A 21,923-nucleotide genomic window follows, 5' to 3' on the forward strand; every position below is an offset into this window, starting at 1 on the left:
CTTCTAAGGTAGAGAGAAATTCATTGTTTTCTATACTACAAGGCAGTCCAAGAATGCTATTGAATTGGGATGTCTATTTTTAAAGTTCTACACAGGATGAGAATCTAAAACACAATCACAGAGTTGAAAAGCTGGAAGGGTCCACAACAGTCAGCTAGTCAAAAAAGGCTTAAGAGGCAAATGAGGATGCTCCTCTGTGATACACCCCCCTGCTAACATCAAAATTGTAGAACCACCATTGCCAACCCACAGGCATGTCAAATGTGCACACCTGGGCTTCACCAGAAATTAAGCATAGCTACCACCCTCAAGTTGGGTTGAGGCTGGCTTGAACTAAATTGCATGAAACTCCAGGATTTCCATTGGTTAAAGAAGGGTTAACTGGGTTGGGTAACAATCACGCGCTATGACAAAGGCAGGATTTTACAGACTTGTAACATGTATCCTAATACAGTTCCGTTCAACTAAACTACAGTACTGCATTTCACAAGAAATTGCAAGACAGTTCTAGATTGTCTCTAAGGTCACGTGCGCAGGGCTTCAAAATCCAGTGGTGGGTTTTTGCACTAGAGCCGGAGTGAACAGTAATGTGGGACATAGGTGTTCAACTGAGTGAACTTTGATATATCCAGTGACTTTCAAGCTAGGAAAATTTCACCGAAATGTAGCAGAAGTGCATCAAGAATGTATAGACCTTAATGAAATCTTCTGAAAAAACTAACACAATTTTGCAGGATGTCAGCATTTGAATTCTTAGTTTGTTTCTTCTTGTGCTTAAAATTACCCAAAGCTATGTAGAACTCTTCACCTGTTTTCTGGTGCCAGATCAAAATGATGAAAAACCTACTAATTTCAGTTTTGCAAATTATCTCATCAATATAAATGAATTCTATTTTAAGCCTTGTCTGTCTGTATGCCTGTGCCTCATTTTCCTGAAAAGAATGCACAAGCATGCAAAGCAAAATATGACTCAAAATGCAAATTAAGATCGTCTAATCAAACAACAGTGCCTACGCACAACTTTTTATCTCCAGCGTGGTCGCAAGGTTCCATCCTTAATTTTTTTAAAAAAATAAAAATTGACAAACAGGGATCAGCCACAAAAGAAACCTAAAAGGGACAAGAATACTCACAAAGGATTTCTATAAACAAAACATCCAATTGTAGATAAGAATAGCACTGAAATAAGTATGAGCCCTATACAGAGGTTATACCAGTACTTAGCAGGGCCTCTGATCTTGCACACTGACTAGTCCCACTCCCAAGCATTCACTGTGGAGTGTGTGGCTAGTCGGAGAGTTTGATGCCAAGAGTGTGGCAAAGGGTTTCGCTTTTATCAGGCTACAGCACAGGTTCTAATACTAAGGTATGTTGGATTCTCTATAAAAGAATGCATAATTATTTCTCCTGTCACTATGAAATTTGGTATAATTTTGAGCGAGGGATACACAGCCCAAGCCATTTTGCCGCCTGAGGCAGGAACCCTTGCTGCCACCACCCTCAGCTGCCACTTACTGCATGCAGCGCAGAGAAGACACCCGAAGTTTTGCAAGGCATCACCAAAATCTTCCACACTCTTGCTGAGCCTGTGGCAGGCTAAGGCTTAGGGAGGCCTGTATTAAGGCCCCTCTCCACTTTGTTTGGCCTGTGGGCAAGTCCTACCCAGTCTGGTGTCCTACGTGCCACTTGGCCTAGCCTGCTGATGGTTTGGTGGCTGATACGCTCCATGCAGGCAGCTACCGACAATGGGAGTTTGAGAAGCACAGCCGCCGTCGCCACTGGAGCTGATGAGAGTGTGCTTCTTCTAGAAGGAGCGCTTCCTCACTAAGCTTGGCAACAGTCTCCTTTCCCTGCCTAACTCCTCCCTGAGAACTCCTCACTCTCAGGGCCAGCACATCTAACTTCGCTGCTGCTTTGTGAAAAGAGGAAAATTAAAAAGTGACTTTTTTGAAACAGTGGGTCCAGAGCGGCACCAAGTCCTCTGCCTCCCCCACCGCCCCGATCCCTGGCATGGTGGCGGCGATCAAGCAGGAAAACGTGCTAGCAGACATGCTCTCCGGCGTCGGGGCGCCTGAGGAAGCAGCCCAGGAAGGCTATGTGCCACCTTTCACCAGGAGGAGGACAAGGACTGGGAGCAGGGCTGTCTTTAGCAGATGCAGAGGCTTGGGAGGGAAGCTGCATAGCCTCTGGGGGGATTGCTCTCCTCCTGCGAAGGGTTGGGAAGGAAACGGCATGCCCGCCAGCCATATAGTTGGTGGGGTGCAGCTGGCGGGCGTGCAGGGAAAGGGGGGGCTGCAGCAAAGCCGCACAGCTCCCCCACTCACTAGGGCACCCCTGAAAGGCCGGCGCCCTGGCGCAACGAACCACTAACACCAATGGGAAAGACGGCTCTGACAGGGAATTTATTACCTAAAGCCAAACTAGTGCAACATGTTCTACCTGCAGGGAGAAAATAAATCTATCTAGTACTGTAGTTCAAAAAGTTTACGAATAATTGCATTACTATGAAGGGATGCATTCTAAAAATTCCTATCACTCCAGTACCTCTCACCTGGCAATATTCTAACAAGAATGACTCACAATGAGCTGGGTAATCATAATTTTCAAACATTTTATTTTAGCTATAACCAAGGTTAACAGCCATCCCTAGTCACAAAACTGTATAATCTCTAATTAAAAATGCAGCAATTTCACTTAACCCTTCCATATTTAAATCTTTTAATTACTTTACCAGATGGATTCTAATGTTAATGTAGCCTTTTTTGTGTAAATTACTGGAACATTCTGAAATCCACTCAATCTTGTCCCCTCAAGACATGCAAATATTACATAGATATAGATCATGGCTCAAAGCTGTCTCTAATTTAAGGCGAGATGCTTAACAGCTAATTGAAGTACTGTAGCTGGTGAATTTGTGGGCCAACCTCCCCCCTCCTGCAAAAAGAGAAAGAACCACAAACCCAACTATAGATCTATTCAATTATTCACATAGCTGAAAAGAGGGGAGAAATAAGGAACTTCCTTGACTGGGAAATACAAGTTTTGTGCAATAAGTGACCAAACCTTCAGCAGGTTGGTTTTTGGTTGGTTTTTAAATAGCTAACACCATAAATGTAACATAGCTTTGCTCAGAAGCTCAACTGGGTGCTGTTTGGAATTTACTGCTCCCAAATGCAGCTGTGACAGGGAGCCATTAAACATTATCCTATGGGATTTGGGGCTCTTAACCATTGCAGTAGGCTAGTGCAATTATATGTCAACTTCCAGTATTAACATGGGGTAGTTTGCATGGTTAGCTGAGCAGAGCCAAGCAGAGGCAAATTACTGCTTCGGATAAAGGAGCTTCAATAGAACCAAAGCTTTAAAAAGGGGGATATGTAGAACTTTTGTTTAAAAGGGGATGGCTGAAAAAGCCAATTACCAATACTGCAATAAAATACAAAAGTAAATTTAGATATACTCTGCAGGAGAGATAATTTAAAAGCTTGTTGCCATTTTACTGAGATATATTCTCTGTGGAGAAACTCAGATATGTTTCAACAGCTCTCCAGCAAGAAATGGTCTCTTCCTAAACTCTGAACTGCTCAAATACATTTTTGAATATACACTTAATCAAATACATTGGAGGGTTTTATGTGTATCTGCTTCCAAGAAACACTAAGAGGATTTAAAGGGTGGAATTCAACTAAGTTTTATTCAGAGCAGATCCACTGAATTATATGAATATGACTATGTTAAGTCCATTCATTTCAATAGGTCTACTCGGATTAAAATTTTGAATACCACACATTGTGAGTCTGGGCAGATGTTTGCTCATCTATGTCTTCTAAAAAGAATTGGGTAAGCAGCCTTTGGAGTTGAAACATGCAAGATTTCAGCTGACTAGGCTGAAAGCATGGCAAAGCAAGGTATAATACAGACTGCCAAAAAGTCAAAGTTTTCTGTGGACTGGAAAAAAGGGCTAAGCCAGTCATAGGCAAGTTCGGTCCTCCAGATGTTTTGGGACTACAACTCCCATGATCCCTAGCTAACAGGACCAGTAGTCAGGGATGGTGGGAATTGTAGTCCCAAAACATCTGGAGGGCCGAGTTTGTCCATGCCTGGGCTAAACTATTTTAGATTTGGTTTTGACTATAGTGCAGTTCTATGCACATCTACTCGGAAGTCAGTCCCATTATGTTCAAAGGTGCTTATTCCCAGGCAAGTACAGGATTGCAGCCTAAAACTGGTATAGAATGCAAAAATGGAAGATGAGATAAGGTGATAATGAAGTTACAGATTCTGAGATGTCATGAAGTGGAAAGAAGAAAACAGCAAAATTAAGGTACTGGATTTTAGAGAAGCATTTTCTTTTAGAAATATGGCAACCCTACAAGAATAGAAAACAAAGCATCATGCTACTGATATGCGGACTAGAGTCAGATAAAGGAACCCATGACCCTATGAGGACCTTCCACAACTTTTCTACTTAACATTCACAGAATCCTATAATATGAAAAAGACTTACTAAAACTTTTTTTGGGGGGGTGGGGATTGGTATCAGCACAATCAGCACTTGGGATGAACTAGTTCAGCTGAACAAAAATATCAGAACTACACCCGAAAGTAGTTTCCATAAATGCTGATTTAACTAACAAGAATTAAGTTCTTTTGGGGTATAAATCTGTTTGATTTCTAGTTTACCTTCAGGTTTTATTCCCTCTCCACTCCCCAGCAGTAAGACCAGAGTCCTCCTTTTTGTTAAACTACTTCAATCAGACATCTATATGAAATAGAAAGCAAAATGTGGAAGCAACATTCTAAGGCTTATTAGGCAGATACAGAGGCACTGCTGTTGCTACGGATGTTTGTCACTTAATCACTGTTGCTAAAAACCAGGAGGAAGAAATGTAAGTTATTTCTTGCATATTCCCTGGTGAAGAGGTCTGCTCTATTCCAACAGGAGCAGCTTGCAGCAAGAAGAACAGGTACAAGAACAAAGTGAATGATGTCTTGTGCCTTTAACAGCTTTATGGCTGGCACAAATTAAACAGGGTAAGCCTTTTCAAGTAGGGAAGTAGAAGTATGGGGAAAAGCTTCACCAACTGACATTCTATTCTGTTTGTCAAGATATCTCATTTTTTGAGTGTGGCCCTTGATTTACTTTTAGACCTGATACTTCAGCACAGCAGCTTATCAGATTCTGAATGCTGTAAAAAAATAATGCTGATTAACTTTTTAGTTCATGCTGGAACTGAACACAAACCAAACTATGGCTTAGCACGAACAAATAAGTGTGTGGGCTCCCAGAAAGGAGATCTGCTGCTGGGCTGGGCTGGGCTGAGGTAAGCCATGGTTTGGCTTAGCATATTATCTGAACAGGAACTCATGGTTTAGCTCTTTTGGAACAAACCACAAACAATAACCAGGGCTTATGGAAGAAACTATTATTGGCAGAGGCCATCAACAGAACTATTCTAGAATTGAAAAAGAGTAAATGGTTTTTCTTTTAGAAAAAAAAAAGGCAAGGGGAGCTTTTATTGGTAAAGCTATCATTTGTTGTGCTATGTAACAGAAATGCATGACCACACTGGCCTAATGATCTAGAAAGCTGCTATATAGATTTTACAAACATGTTTACATTTCCATCCTGAAAATACATTCAGGAAGCACTACCATACTTTAATAATGTATTCCAATTGAATTGATATAACACATATGATTATGTTATACAATGGAATGGCAAAATTTGCGGTAACCAAATAAATTTGCAGTAGACATGTTTTTGACAATATGAAAACACCATGCTTATTTTCATCCGCTTAAGCTTTAATGTAATTGTCATAGATTGTAGTTTTTGCATTTCATTTCAATCTGACCTCACTGGTTATGAGATCAGACTTCTCCATATGTACGTTTATATAGACCTGTCAGCATTTCTAATGCACAAAACATTGAGGCTTTTCTCAACAACTCTGGGGAGGGGGGAGCAATACTTCTCTCTTCTTTTACATTACTGAACTTGCAACACAGAATTCAAAGATTAAAGGATGCTAGTAACCCTTCTGACATTGTTCAGAAGAAAAACAGTGGGATAGATGCAAAACCTCATGTGCCAGTGTGGAACGACCAAAGTGAATCAAAACGCAAGTATGTTATTCCACTCGTAAATGAGCTTACATAACCTCTGGCACAATCAGAACCATGAGACACAAGTACAGAATCTATCTACTATAGAGAACACTTGCATATCTTTTGCATATCTTTGTGAAAGAGCACTGGCAGCTACTTTCCTACTTCTCCTGTTTCCTTGCATCCAACACAGTGTCTCTTTCATGAGCCTGGGCGATAAACAAAATCTACCAGAGAATCAGATTATTTTCGAGATCCAGCTAGATATTTATAAAAGAGAACAAAACAGTAAATTTGTTCTCTGTTGGTTCCGAAGATCTAGAAGTGTCCTGTTTAGCTCTGCTTCCCTTCATACAATAAAGTGTAATGTTCTGTGCCAAAGCTAATTGCTGAGAAATCCAACAAAGACTATCTGGTAGCCGAATGAGCTTTTATCATCCATGTAGTATTTAAGCGACTTCATACTGTTCTGAGCTTCTTACAAGTCCCTTCTAATGCGTTTAGAAGGATTTAAGAGAAAGGAAGGGTGGGAAAGTACAAAAAACCGACATCATGTATTCAGGAAGCATGCTGAAAGCTTTTAATGCAGCTCATTCTGCAGCAGTTGAGTTTCTGGCACACGGTCAAATATCCTTTCGTCTTCAGTACTGTGCAACAGTAAGTGTATGCAGATGCATTTATATTGGCTGAAAGATATATTATTAGAGGGGATTTTAAAAAGCATGCTCACCTTCATCGCTTACTGCCTGCTGTTTAACCAGCGTCATAGGAGATCTGGCGGGGGGTTTACTTAGCGGATGACGCCAACTTTTAGATGTTTTTGTTCTCTCTCCTTCAGTTACCTGAAAGAGACAACATACATTTATTTATTTTTTTCATTTAAGGCAGACCAAAATTATCCTAAAGGGATGGAAGAAAGAAAACATATATTAACTAAAGGTCACATTCACACTACACATTTAAAGCAAATTTAAACGACATGGGTTTTTGGGGGGAACCCATGCCCCAGGATTCTTTGGGGGAACGCATGTCCTTTAAATGTGCTTTTGCTGGTATTAAAACATTTTGGGTAGATTTTAGATGGTGTTTTAAGGGGGCAGTAGTAAGATAACAGGCAAAAAATAAATGCTTGCAGTTCAATGCAACTAGGTACAGTGGTGCCTCGCAAGACGAAATTAATTCGTTCCGCAAGTCTCTTCGTCTTGCGGTTTTTTCGTCTTGCGATGCACGGTTTCCCATAGGAATGCATTGAAAATCAATTAATGCGTTCCTAGGGAAACCGCCTTCAGACCAGGTCCGGGGACAGTCTGTCCCCGGACCTCTTCTGAAGGCTGGGGGGGGGGGACAAGGGCTTTTCTTCCCACCCCCAGCATTTTAAAAAACCCTGGGACAGCGGAGGACTTCTCCGCTGTCCGGGGCGATCTTAAAATGCTGGCGGGCGGCATTTTAAAATCGCCCCGGACAGCGGAGGACTTCTCCGCTGTCCGGGGTGATTTAAAAGCCCCTGGGAAGGCAGGCAGGGGGGACAAAGACTTTCGCCCCCCCGCCCGCCTTCAGAAGGTCTTCCCGCCCCCCCTCCCCGCTTCGGAACAGCGTTCCGAAGTGGGGCGGCTGGGGCAGGTCTTCCCGCCCCCCCTCCCCGCTTCGGAACAGCGTTCCGAAGTGGGGCGGCTGGGGCAGGTGTCCCCGCCCCCCCTCCCCGCTTCGGAACAGCGTTCCGAAGTGGGGCGGCTGGGGCAGGTCTTCCCGCCCCCCCTCCCCGCTTCGGAACAGCGGGCTAAGCGGGACCTCCCGCCGGGGATGCGAGGCTTGCCGGCATCTCCCCCAAGCAGGGGGCGGGCTCCGCAGCTCACCCCCTGCTTCGGGATGCAGGCTGCCGCCCCAAGCCTTGCGCGCAAGGCTTGCCAACATCTCCCCCAGGCAGGGGGCGGGCTCCGCAGCTCACCCCCTGCTTCGGGATGCAGGCTGCCGCCCCAAGCCTTGCGCGCAAGGCTTGCTGACATCTCCCCCAAGCAGGGGGCGGGCTCCGCAGCTCACCCCCTGCTTCGGGATGCAGGCTGCCGCCCCAAGCCTTGCGCGCAAGGCTTGCCGGCATCTCCCCCAAGCAGGGGCCGATCTTAAAATGCTGGCGGGCGGCATTTTAAAATCGCCCCGGACAGCGGAGGACTTCTCCGCTGTCCGGGGCGATTTAAAAGCCCCTGGGAAGGCAGGCAGGGGGGACAAAGACTTTCGCCCCCTGCCCGCCTTCAGAAGGTGTTCCCGCCCACCGCCCCGCTTCGGAACAGCGTTTTAAAATGCTGGGGGTCGGGAGCGAAGCGCTGCCGACCCCCAGCATTTTAAAATCTTCCCGGGACACGGGGAGATTTTAAAATGCTGGGGGTCGGCAGCGCTTCGCTCCCGACCCCCAGCATTTTAAAACCTTCCCGGGACACGGGGAGATTTTAAAATGCTGGGGGTCGGCAGCGAACGCTTCGCTCCCGCCCGCCAGCATTTTAAGATCGCCCGGGGCAGGCGGGGGGAAGGCAGGCGGGGGGGAGCAAAGACTTTTGCCCCCCGCCGGCCTTCAGAAGAGGTCCTCTTCTGAAGGCCAGCTGTGGGCAAAAGTCTTTGCTCCCGACCGCCAGCATTTCCCTATGGGCTTTCGTCTTGCGATGCAAGCCCATAGGGAAATTCGTCTTGCGAAGCGCCTCCAAAACAGAAAACCCTTTCGTCTTGCGGGTTTTCCGTCTTGCGAGGCATTCGTCTTGCGGGGTACCACTGTAGTTGGAAAAAAATTGAAATGGTAGCAGCATTGTTTTTAAACTAAAAGTCCCCTTTTGCCTATTAGTGTTGAAAGTGCATGTCCACATTTTGTTTTCTCAATAGAAAAATCAGGATTTCAAATTTAATGGGGTTTTTCCCTTTGAGATATATTTTTTCCCATCACAAAAGGAGTGGAAAATAAATGTCCCTTTTGCAGTCTTTGATAAAAATAATTCAAATCCCATGGGATAGCTTCACAGCCTCTCCTTTGAGGGTATACTTTCCCCCCAAAGCTTGGAAATTAGACATTTTCAAGAAGCTGGGACTTCAGCTTCATTGGTAACTGAAATGCCTGTACCTACAAAACACCATTTATCGTAGTGTTTCCTAAACTCTGGCTTTAAGTTTCTAAAGACGCTTCCACAGATCTGTGTGAAGATGTCGGCCTCTGCAACTGCCCTCGCATAATGGGTTGGAGTAGCAGCCTGAGATCAAGGCAATTCCACTCTACTACGTCCAGGAAGTAGCAGCCTACTCTGTCAAGATTAAAAGTTAGAGAAGCAATAGGTTGTATCCAATTTTAGTCAGAGTAGACCCTTTAAAATTAATGAGGCTCTCCTCTGAGTAGAGCCTGGCTGAATACAACTTGGGGGCTTTTCTCTGAAGTTGTATCTTCAAGATGACAGTCTCATTATTGAGGGTCAAAGCTACAGTTCTTCGGTTAAATAAGTGCTGAGACTTTAATGGTTGTCGCAAATGTCTTCACCAACATTCAGTTTACTAAGATCTTGCAAGCCTATCCAAACTCTGTTCGCTATATAAAGAAGCTATCTTCAAGGTGGTGCCATCCAGTTGTTCATTTCCCATCAGCCCCAGATAGCACGGCCACTGATGAGGGATGATGGTAGGTACAGTCCAAAACATCTGGAAAGAACCACGTTGGGAAAGGATGCTACAGAAGCTGGTTGAACACCAATGAATATTAGGTAGCAATTCAAGTATTCTATTCCAGCTACAAGGTTACTCATAAAACTTGGAAATTCAAGAGGCTGGCAGTGCTTGGTGGGAAATGGAAGGCTCAATTAGTACCCTGCAGCTGTCATACAGAGCCCTCGGCAGCCTGGTCTGGCCACTCAAGGAAACAGGACACTGACCTGGAAGGATCATTAGCCTAATGCAGTACAGCTGCTCTTATGATTAAAGAACGTGGCAGATTCATTAAACAAAGCAAGGTAGCTGTGCAGAAAGGCTAAGAGACAGCTTTTTCAGCAGCAACCCAATAAAATGTTTGTGTGCCACTACAAGATGGACACAGCATGCAAACATATTGGAAAATACTTGAAACCCCACTAAGGAATAGCTAAAAAGTAGCCAACCAAATGAATTAAACATGAGCTGTAATGCAGAATCTCACCACTGAGAAGATGTTTATTAGCACTTTATATTAAAACAGAAGGACTGGCTTTGGGACTGCTAAATCTCATTCTGTAAAACAATGATGAGTTTGCTATTTATGTCGGTAAAAGGGCAAGTGCTGTTTTATTCTTAGCTCTAAAGTGTCTTTTCCACTCTCTTAGGAACATCTGGCAATTCAAAAAGGGCTGCTCTCTGCAGGTGCCAGAAGCAGATCTAGCCTCCAAGTTAGTTAATACAGCTCTGCTATTATCTCATTGGAGTCTCATTCACATGGACATTTGCTACCAATCTCATTCACATGGACATTTGCTACCAATCAAAATGGGATGTCTTATAAAATGTGGTAAGATAAGAACAACAACTTTGTTTAGTGCAGTGGGTTGCACCAGTTCAAAATTTCACCTCAACCACTAGGTGGATTTTTAGGCATTCTACTACACGTTCGGCCTAACGCATACCACATAACTGCAGTACAGGGATTATAAAACTGGTCCACCTTTCAGGGCTGTGGCAAAGATCATTGAGATAATTTATAATAAATGAACTGTCAAATGTTAAGTATTATTATTATTAGCTAATTTCATTTCTATAACTTGCTGTAGATAATATGGGATCTCACAACAATGTATGGGGAGGTATTATTATCTACACCAGGGTTTTCCAAACTTGGGTCTCTAACTATTGTGGATTACAGTTCCCATCAACTCTGACCACCGGTCGTGCTAGCTAGGGATGATGCGAGTTGTAGTCCAACAACAGCTAAAAACCCAAGTTTGGGAAACCCTGATCTACACCATAACACTGGGAAGATTTTATTAAATAGTCAATAGTGTTTTTTCTTGTATTAGCTTGCAAAATATGAGGCTTTCCTCTCAGTCGTATCCAAAACCACAAATAATCCAAGACAGAGGCTTGTTGAAAAGCTGGAACGAGATGAAAGTATAAAGCACATTACACATACAACTGTTAAGCCGGAGGATAAAATATTTATAGATAATAGTGAAATGATCTCAGAACTCTAATACCGTGCCAAACACTTGAGAAATCCAGGACTCATTTCAAGCAATTCTGAATTTATCAAATATGCTCAAATTGTTTTAACCATAACACCCTTTCTTACCAGTGGTGATATTTCTCCAGGCTCCAAACCATTTTCACTGCTTTCAGTATCGCTGATATCATCCTCTTCTGTAGACAAGCTGCTAGTTTCTTCTTTCTCCAGGCTCTCAGCTTCGGAAGAAGCATACTCAAGAGCCTGGCTTGAAGTAGTTGAAATTTTCAAATTGTCTTCCCGGTTACAGCTAGCAGATGAAAGTAAGCCCAGTGCCGATTCCTCAGAACAAAAATACACAGAGCCAGAGTCTCCTTTCTCTTCCACTTCAGAGTGTGTGTTTTTGATTAGAGGACCATGGCTATGAGGAGAGTTATGACCTAGGGACAAAATTTCAGCATGAAGGCAATACAGTTTGTTTGTTTTAACAACAACAGCATTTTGATCACAATGTAAAAAATAATCTTGGCAGACAATTAAACATGTTAATTGCTCATATTTTTTGCAGAAGCAGGGGAAATGTGGCTCACTTTTCATCAAGATTAATGAATGAGATGGAGATTAGAATAAAAAAATCTGTGCTGGTAAGATCAACGTTGATAACTTCAAAAAATGTCTATACTACACATGGAAATCATGTGTTTGTGCCAGTAGTCATTGGCTACTCAAATCCTCAAACTACCAAGTCAATCAGTTTCAGCCTGGATGTTGTACAGTAGATCATTTCTATTATTTGTTTTGTTAAGAGCGCTATCTCTGCACAGCTATGTTTATCTCGGTACATGTCAACTATTTTTGTACAGAAATGTTAACATTAGCTGGAACTTGTCTCATTAAATGGGGGGGAAATTATGATATTGCCCTTTAGATTAAAAATCAGATAATTATTCTTGGCTAAAAATCCAGATGCATAGCCATCTTATTCTTCTGCAGCAAAAATAACAGCTATCTTATTTAGGATGCCACTAGACTCTGTTTTGCTTTAGGATGCCACTAGACTCTGTTTTAGTTTGGTGCAACAATCCAGCCCTAAATCACTGTTATGGAAAGAGCAAGAGTGGAACATTGCTGGAATAGTAGTAATAGCCTATTATAAGTGAGGAGGAGCCTGCTACTTGTAGAAGTCACTATGAGGGCTACATGCTTCAATACAGGTGTAAAGCTTGTATGGGGTAAGGTGGTGTTGAGGGGCTGTAGCTGTGAAAGAATGACTAGTGTGATATCTGTAGCTATTTATTTTTTTATGGCTCTTTAGAGGTTGACTTATTTCTAAAAGTGCTTTATATTTCAGCACTTCATTATTTGTTTAGTACACTGTTACGCACCCTGAGCCTTTAGGAAAACATAAGATAAAAATCTAAATCCCAAAGTAAATAGATACATGCTTAGGAAAGGAGCTTGCCAACAGTTGTGCCTTCACCATTACACCTGTCCTGGAATAATGCTGCAGCTATGCTATGGAGAAATATTAGGAGACAGCTAGTCCTGCCCCAATCTGCTTTGCAATACAAGATGCTCTAATGTCCATGGCTGTGAAAGCAGCACTGTGCAGACTAAGATTTGTCATTTTGCAACACAGAGCATAGCAACGTACGGCTTCTCACCTGCAGATTTATGGGATCACAATATCAAGTGCCTAGAATTCTATGGGAAATAAACACCATTCGTCTCACCTGAGACCTTTTTGTTATCCAATAAACTGTGATCCATCTGCATCCTGCTTGCATCTTGTTCTTCCCCAGAAGGCACCCCTGTGTTTATTGCCTTTAGTTTTTCTGGTGGCTCTTCTTTGACCTTGAAGCTCTCTGGAGCTGCTCCAACGACGGTGATTTCTGTACCAGCCACTATGGTTGATACCTTCTTGTCCTCTGGAGTTTTCAGCTTTTTTGATCGTGATCGGTTGTGCTGGGAGCTGTTATAAGAGATATTGCTGTCAAAACAGAACGTCTGGCTAGGATAAGATAAAACATTTACCAATATAAATATCCCTTTCACCTGCTTTTAGGAATACAAAAAGGACTAAGCAAAACCCCACCCTGACAATTTTTTATATCTGTGTGTAAGGGTAGATAAGCAATAGATTAACAGGTTAATTTAAATCAGTTGTTAATGTTGTTATAGCTCTTTAAAGTTACTTATTAAATGAAATAATCTCAGGTAATGCTGAAGCTAGTTCTAAAACCAGTTACTTGGTGAAGCATTCTGTAGAACATGACAAAGACTAACTTAAGTTAATTACAGCAATCTCCCAGATACATTAAACTTCGACAATGATGCTCAAATCCCAAAATGTATAAGACATTTTGATTGATTATTCTTCTGTAGTCTCATTTACAAAAATAAAAAAATAAATCATCAATTTAAACCAGTTGCAAATGCAGCTTTAGCAATAGCTACCAGAATCTGAATTCGGAAAAATTCAAGAAGTTCCAATTACCATGGGTAGCAATGTTTCTGGAAATAATACAGGGTGATTCATAACAAAGTATACCAATGGAAACTGTATACTTCATTATTATGAATCGCCCTGTATTTAATACCTAAATATCAAAATGTAAACATCATGTGCCCTGCTCAGACCATGACAACAAGGTTCTTCCTTGAAAGTAAGGCACAGTGGAGATACAAGCTCAGCAACAGGCAATGAGCCCAGCACCTTTTATGCTCAACCTATGTGACAGGAAAAGTGAGAGTAGCAGGTCAAGCTCACAGACTCCAATATTTAGACAAGGAGTTCCAAACTGCACAGGAACAACGGGTTGGCATGCCCACCCACCAAGCTGTTAAGAATGGAGCAACGTAAGCTTCTCTCACACCTTGCGGGACTGCGATTGCTGTGTCAGTGAGATGCTAGGACTTGTGCACACATGAAATGTCAAGTACCTCTGTTCTCAGTACCAGCTGCTTTGTGATCTGGCTGTGCCAACCATCTATCTGGTAGTAGCACATACAAATATATTTTTTAAATTGTGATTTCCTGCTGTGATTTCTGTGTCGGTACAAGTTTCTCATACCACGGCAGCCCTGGCACAACCTGTCGCCCAGAACACAAACATTATCACCTCACTATTTTCCTCGAGTTGCTGTTCTTCCTATACTTATGGGACCCTATTTGGAAGGCATATTATTCCCAGAATCAGAATTATCATATTTTGTTTCCTTGACATATTACAGCAGAGGTGAAACTGAACAAACATTTTATCTTCATTTGGGGGACGTGCATCTCCTGCTGTGTTTGCACTTGTGCCAAGTCTACTAATTAAATAGCACAGAAATGCATCCACAAGCTTAGCACAGTGAATAAATTCAGCACATGCACTCATCTGATAAAACTTTCAACATAATTACTATAATGTCTCCACTTTTAATTTTAACTTTTAAATTGGCTATCCAGATAAATAAGGGTTGTACTGACAAGGAAATAATTTCTCTGCCAAGTGCAAATGGCAGTTGTATAATAAAGTTGCCAGTTCTCTGCAGCAATACAAGAGCATCATTGTACAATTATATGACACACACATTAAAGCCCACAGGTTCTCAACATGTAAATGTAAAGCTATATGTGGGTTGATGATTAAACAGTGCACATTTGTTAAAAACATAACATTCTTACGGTGGCTGGTTTTTTGGGGGTGATGGTGGTTCAGAATCAGAATGACAAAGGTCAGGAAGGGTAACTGATAATGTCCAGATTACTTTGTATCAAGATCATTAAGTGTGTGTGTGTGTGAGAGAGAGAGAGAGAGAGAGAGAGAGAAATAGAACTAATGCAAAATGAAAAAAAATTCTAAGAGAGACCTATCATTCTATGTTGCTATCAGTATTTACAAAGCATTTTTATATTATAAGGTTAGGAGACCCTGATTCGACAGAAGAATACATCACGGGGCGCAATGCAAAATTGCAAGAAGAATATGGGGGGGGGGGGGGACTGCCAATAAGAAAATTCAAACTATTGAGCTGTAGCATAAATAACCAGGTATTGGCAATACCTTTTGATCATTCTGCCAACCATGTATCTGCCTCTGGATAGGACTCTTACCAGAGGCTACAGCAAACTCGAGGATACATAAATAAGTAAAGATTTTGTTTGTAAATTTTCATTGCAATATCTAAACGATTGTGTTTCACTCAGTTCTCCTCAATAATGCTTTTCTGGACTGGGATTCAGCAAAAAATATATATGAATATTTTCATACAGAACAAATACTATATTATTGCTCAGAGCTCCACATATATAAATTTCAGTAATGCATTCTCATTAAACTTTTAAAAATGAATATATTTCTTCAATGAGTATTATCATTGTGAAATATGACTCTTTTGCCCTCAAGCTCACTGCTAGGTTTTAAGGAGACACAAATTAACTGTGACTAAAATAAATGAACAACTTAAAAGGAAATGGCAGAGAGAAGTGGAAGAGAGGGGGAGAGAAGCACTGAAAAAGAACAGAAATTATATCATATTTAAACTTCAACTATATGGAGTGCAAAACATTCATTACCACCTGGAAGATCTCTTTGTTTTCCTTCTTCTCTGCAACCAGGCCTTTACCTCGGGTGTCATTTCAGGGGTGGGCTTTGTATGATCAATCGTGTATAAATCTTTCCCTTGTTTCCACAGATGGTATCTGTCTGGCTGAAACTTCCTTACAAAGATATCCATTGATATTGTCACCATGTCTTTCCTGCAGGAACACTGGGAAGGAAAAAAATTAGATATTTTTAAGAAGTTCATATGCAAAGAGGGCAATCCAAAAATGAAACTATTAAAGAAATCCACCCAATTTTCATTGTTAGTAGTACATGGATTTTTTTTCTTATGGAGGAACTCCAGCAAATTTATAACCAATGGAACTATCACAGTAACAAGTCTGCATAAACAATAGAAAATAGTCCCCTCATGTTAACATATGTGTTAGAATGTCAGTATTCTAATTAGCCTTGAAGTTATTACAGTTGAATTTATGCTGTAATTTGGGATCAATTTATATGCCACAACTACATGGACTACTGTAAGACTGCAGTCATTCACTTTTTGCTCTTACATGAAGCCTCTACAGAAGAGACAAAGGGCTATTTCAAATAAATATTGTAATTCAGAGTCTTTTACCCAGTAATTTACTGCTGAAGGAGCAAACTGCCTCTACTGAAGTTAGATGATATGAAAACTTTGTGGGATTTGGTCTGTGCTGGCTAAGACATCATTGAGATTGCCTTCACCGAATAATGCATGTTTGAATTGTTTGCAGGAGATACATGGTGCACATTTTTCAAGGATCTCAACTATTTTTCATGGCAGTATAAGCAAGAAAGAGTGAGAAAGCTATTGGCACAGAAATGGAAGCAAGAAGAATTACCAACAATGAAATTAATGGACTATGCAGAATTAGATAAAATGACAGGAAGAATTCGAAACTGGCGGGATCAGAGGTTCTTAGAAGATTGGAGTAAATATACGAACTATTTGAAAATCAACTGTAATCAATTGAATACACTAGTAGGACTGCAAGAAGTTTTGTAAGGAGGACAATATGAAATATTGCAGGTAAAATTTATGAAAAGGACTATTAGTTATGGATTTTTAAAAGTAATAGTGAAAATAATGAAATGCAAGACGAAGTGATGAAGAATGAAAATCATTAGGCGTAGCTGATGGAAGTCCTAAAAATATTGTATAAGATATAATGTTATGTGGTATTTGGAAAATGTATTTGCAAAAACTAATTAAGAGAGAGAGAGAGAGAGCGCGCGCACGCCTTAGAGGCTAACTGAAAATGACAAAATATTACTAACATTTCTAGATCCATTTCAATCAGGGTTTAGGCCCGGTTTTGGCACAGAAACTGCTTTGGTCGTCCTGTATCATGACCACTGTCAGGAGAGAGACAGGGGAAATGTGTCCCTGTTAATTCTCCTTGACCTCTCAGCAGCTTTCGATTGACAATGGTATCCTTCTGGAGCAGCTGTCTAGAGTTGGGGGGGGGGGGAGCGGCACTGCTTTGCAGTGGTTCCGATCCTACGTGGATGGTCGCTCCCAGAGGGATTGCTTGGGGAGTGTTTTTCACCCCTGTAGAGCCTTCAATGTGCGGTTCTGCAGGGTTCAAGCCCATCCCCTATGCTGTTGAACATCTACATGAAAACACTGGGGTAATCTGGAGGTTTGGTGTACGTTGTCAGCAATATGCTGGTGAGACTCAGCTTTACTTCTCCTTTACATCTGCAGGTGAGCAGTGGAAGTACTGGACCAGTGTCTTGCCTCGATAATGGACTGGATGAGAGCCAACAAATAAACTCAATCCAGATGAGACTGAAGCACTGTTAGTTGGTGGTTCCTTAGACTGGATGGCTGGGAGGTTGCCTGCTCTTGATGGAGTTACACTTCCTCTAAAGGTACTGTTATGTAGTTTGGGAGAACTGGGTCCTTTGCTGTCACTTGAGACTTGGGTGCCCTTATCTGGACAGGGATAGCCTACAGTCTATGCTCTGGTAACCTCAAGGTTAGATTATTGCATTCTACATAGGGTTGCCTCTGAAAACGGTTTGGAAACTTCAGCTAGTGCAGAATTCAGCGGCCAGGATGCTCACCAGGGTTTGAGCATATTACACCAATCCTGGTCCAACTGCACTGGCTACTAGTTAGTTTCCAGGCCCAATTCAAAGTGTTGGTTTTGACCTATAAAGCCTTAAACAACTCAGGACTGCAATACCTCTAAGGCTGCCTCTTTCTATATGAACCTAACCTGACCCTGAGATCATCTTCTGAGGTCGTTCTTTGTGGGCCTCTTCTATGAGAGGTCTGGAAGGTGACAACATAAGAATGTGCCCCTTTTTTGTTTTATTATAAATTTTGTGATTTTATACTGTGATTTCATGTTGTAACCACCCTGAGACCTGAGAGTATAGGGATGTATACAAATTAAGTAAGTAAGTAAGTTTCAGAGTTAAAATATACTCTGCAAATAAGAACAGTTTTCACTAGCATTTCCACTTCTGCAACAAGTTATTTAAAAGGTATCTCTGTCCTTGCTCTTTTTAAAAGTAAGCTTTCAGTGCAATCCTCTTATGTTTACTCAAAAGCAAATCCTGCTGACTTGGAACTTACTCCCAGTTATGTATGTATCTAATGTATTAAACAGTGTATTTTCTCAATGAGAATACTTCTCCATCACAATACATCTAATTCCTGCTTCAGACTTATGCATTTTGCTTACTTACAAGAGAACATCAGAAATAAAACTTCAAATGTCATAACAACCATCAATTAGAATCAAATGATGAATTGAAGAGTCATTGTAGTAATTGCTGCTATATGATTAAATTGATGTATTTCAGAACTAATCATATTATTTTTATACCTCTTTTTACCTGACCAGGTTAAGCACTCTCATTCGTTTTAAAGAAAGATGATACTCATTGCTATTAGACCAGCACACTCATTTTATCTCCTATTGACATCAGTGATGGGGGTTCACAAAGGAAGAATTGCATTGAATTCCCCCCCATGCAATCAAATTCTCTCTAAATTCAAGGTACAATGAACGTCAAGCATGAAAAACAATTGCATAAAAGATAGCTTATGAGATTACAGCATTTGCTGTGAGACTTCACATCTTCCTGCAGTTTGAGAAGGGATTAATATATAAGCCACTGTTAATTTATTGATGAAATACATCCCTCGTGGAATAACATTCAGATGTGAAACAATTCTTTAAAAAGAAAAAAAAACTTTCCCCAAAAATTACACTATTCACAATATTCTTTTACAAGAATATTTTCTGATGTGACAACATTGTAGAACACTAAGAAGGGTTGCAGTTTAAAATGTAAAGCCTGAAAATGTAATAAATATATATATATTGTTTTTCAGAAGACAGTGATCCCTATTTCAAACACCATGTTTTAAGACTATTCAGAGATTTTCATATACACCAATTGAAAACATCAGTTGTTGAAAAATACATATTTGAGCTTCTATTCACTGGAGACTGGAAATATAAAAGCTGCACATCAGACAATGAAAACAGAGGCATTTTGTAGAACTTTTTCTTTTTCATTTTCCATTTATTCCCCCCACTCCAAATGTGCAAAAAATGAAATATGCTGCATCCATAAGCAATTCAAAGGGGGATTTTAATAGATGTGTGTTCCCAGTCAAATTCAGAGTTATTCAAATTTTGAGGGTGGTTGTATGGGAATAAGGCATATTGATGGGGACATATTGATGTTTCATAGATCATTAATCCATTGAAGCAGAGTGAAATCCAGATGAGGCCAGGCCTATCAGTCATGTGAGAAAGTACTGTGAACTCATCCTACAAGTAGAACGCATATGTAATCAACAAGGTCAGACCATAGATACTAGAGGTGCAATTGATATGCCTGTGCATGCCACCCCAGTCCAGGCCTTGAATCAAATCATGGACTAGCGCTAACATCTAATTAGGGTTCTAAACGCTAATTATACATGAAGTCTGGAAGAGGGCAGGGGGAGAAGGAAGCCCTGCTGAGTACTACTTCGCCAGTGTGTTCCCTGCAGAAGCTGTTTGCCTCTTCTTCGAGTTGCAGTGGGCAGATCAGCGCTGATGGATAGCTGATGAAGGACCCTGTTTGAGAGGCAGGGAAAGGAAGATCTTTTAGGATGGGAGGTTGGGAGAAGAAAGGGAAGCTCCTGGGTGACAGCTGGGAGGGTTCAGATTTCTCTGTGTGGATCAAGTTAAGATTTACTTGTGAAAAAGGACTTAGTGTGCTTTTTTTGGTTTGGTTTGGTTTGGTTTGGTTTGGTTTTGGTTTAGATTATATTGGTTTTTTTATTGTGACGGATTAATAAAATCTTATAAATAATAGTAATTTAAAAACAACAGGCAACTAAAAGAGTTCTTAGATATGTTCTTCCCAATCAACTAATGAATCCAAGCTTTCACTACCATAGATTACAGTGGTGCCCCGCAAGACAAAAAACTCGCTAGACGAAATGGTTTTTCATTTTTTGAGTCGTTCCGCAAGACGAATTTCCCTATGGGCTTGCTAAGCCGCTAAGCCGTTAATAGCCGCTAAGCCGCTAATAGCCGTGCTTCGCAAGACGAAAAAAACGCAAGACGAAGAGACTCGCGGAACGGATTAATTTCGTCTTGCGAGGCACCACTGTACTAGGTCGGATTCAGAAATGGCATTCAATAATTGCTAAACCTGCAGGGCCGAACTGTTAAAGACTCCTTTCACTTAGAGTCACTAGTTTTCAGAATTAAAGCAAAAACAAGATACACCCTGATAAAGCTTGTTACAGGGGCAGTAACGGAGATGATTACACTTCCCATATAACCTACAGAACAAACATTTGTCAGGCACCACTTAGATGTGAAAAGGATTTTAGAGCAGGTTGCAACAATAGCCATTCTTCCCTAGCAGAATCAGAGTGATATATTTTTACACTGACCTTCCAGCAACTTGTAGGCAGTGCCGCAGAAACCTTTGATATCAGCTATCATTTGTTCAGGCTTCAATAAAACAAGTGTTCTCTTGGTAAAAAGCCTTGAAAAGTACACTATGTTCACGAGTCACACACAAAAATAAATAAAAATGCTAGGCTTCCCACTTATTTCCAGGGTTTTTTCCTCCCAAATTTTAAACTCAGGGTGGGGGGAAAACCTAATATCCTAGGGACAATTTAAAAATAGCTTCTCAGTGTGAACCAGGAAATGACTTATGCAACCAATAAGATGGTTCTCTCTACAGTACTCGCATTGTATCTTGGGGTAGAATTCAATGTGGTTATGGATGCATGGAATGAACTCTGTTCATGCAGCAGAGACTTTCTTTGTTTTCTTCCCACTGCATGTCTCTCAGCCTGTACTGGGGTTTTCCCTAACCCTCCCAAACAGATTTAGAGGGTACAGGGGGTGCTGGACGTGGAGTGGGGAAATCCCATTGCATGAGTGGTCTTTGTTCTCTGCACAAAGCAGCTTAGTTGAATCACAGTGGATATTGGCTACAACCAATGCTACTCTTACTTAGAGTAGACCCACTGAAATTAATAGTCATGACAAACATGAGACTAATGTGACCAGCACTGGAAACAAGCCGAAATGTTTCTTCCCCCATCCTTTTCTGCTTGTCTCTCTAAGAAGGGGGGAGATAAGTCAAGAAAAGGAACAAAGGACAACAGAGGGGGGAAACAAGGAAATATAAATGCCCATCCAACATCCTCCTTCTTACTGCCTCCACGCTCCTTGGCTTGTGAGTGAACCTCTGTTAATATCTGATTATTGAAACCTCTGGGGCTGCTGTGTGCCTTCCTCTTCAGTTGCCTCTTTCGACCAGCCAGTCAACCAACCAGCCATTCCCCATCTCCCTGGTCTTCTTTTCCAAATGACTCAACTCCTGTTTAGGGTTCCAGCCAGCCAGTCCTGTCCTTTCTCAGACTACTCCATGGCTTACCTCACAGTTTTTGGTTCCCCCCAGCATTCTGTGCCCACTGAACATGTTCAGTCTTCATTGTGTGTTTTGGTTCCTTCCCCCACATCCCAGACCCTAAAGTTATTTTGTATTTTTGCAAGCCTTTGGTTGCCCCAAGTTTGCCAATACCTGCCTCTTGTCTATAGATG

General features: G+C 41.4%; 1 protein-coding gene across 10 annotated transcripts in view; it reads right to left on the reverse strand.

Moving 5' to 3' along the window:
* Positions 1–21,923, reverse strand: part of KDM4C (lysine demethylase 4C) — a 197,169-nt gene that overhangs the window by 82,852 nt on the left and 92,394 nt on the right. For 7 of the 10 annotated variants that reach the window (XR_013391167.1, XM_077921529.1, XM_077921532.1 and 4 more), the window contains exons 10-13: positions 15,825–16,018; positions 12,994–13,232; positions 11,390–11,700; positions 6,842–6,953 (exon numbers count right to left, since the gene is read on the reverse strand). Coding sequence is in view for 9 of the 10 variants with exons in the window: in XM_077921529.1 (XP_077777655.1) it covers positions 6,842–6,953; positions 11,390–11,700; positions 12,994–13,232; positions 15,825–16,018 (856 nt within the window). In the remaining variant the exon portion in view is untranslated. Of the gene's footprint in view, positions 1–6,841; positions 6,954–11,389; positions 11,701–12,993; positions 13,233–15,824; positions 16,019–19,189; positions 19,926–21,923 lie in introns of those variants that run through there. The other 3 variants (XM_028713153.2, XM_077921537.1, XM_077921536.1) reach the window with 2 other exon arrangements.

Source organism: Podarcis muralis, chromosome 17 (genome assembly GCF_964188315.1).
Source record: "Podarcis muralis chromosome 17, rPodMur119.hap1.1, whole genome shotgun sequence".
NCBI lineage: Eukaryota > Metazoa > Chordata > Lepidosauria > Squamata > Lacertidae > Podarcis > Podarcis muralis.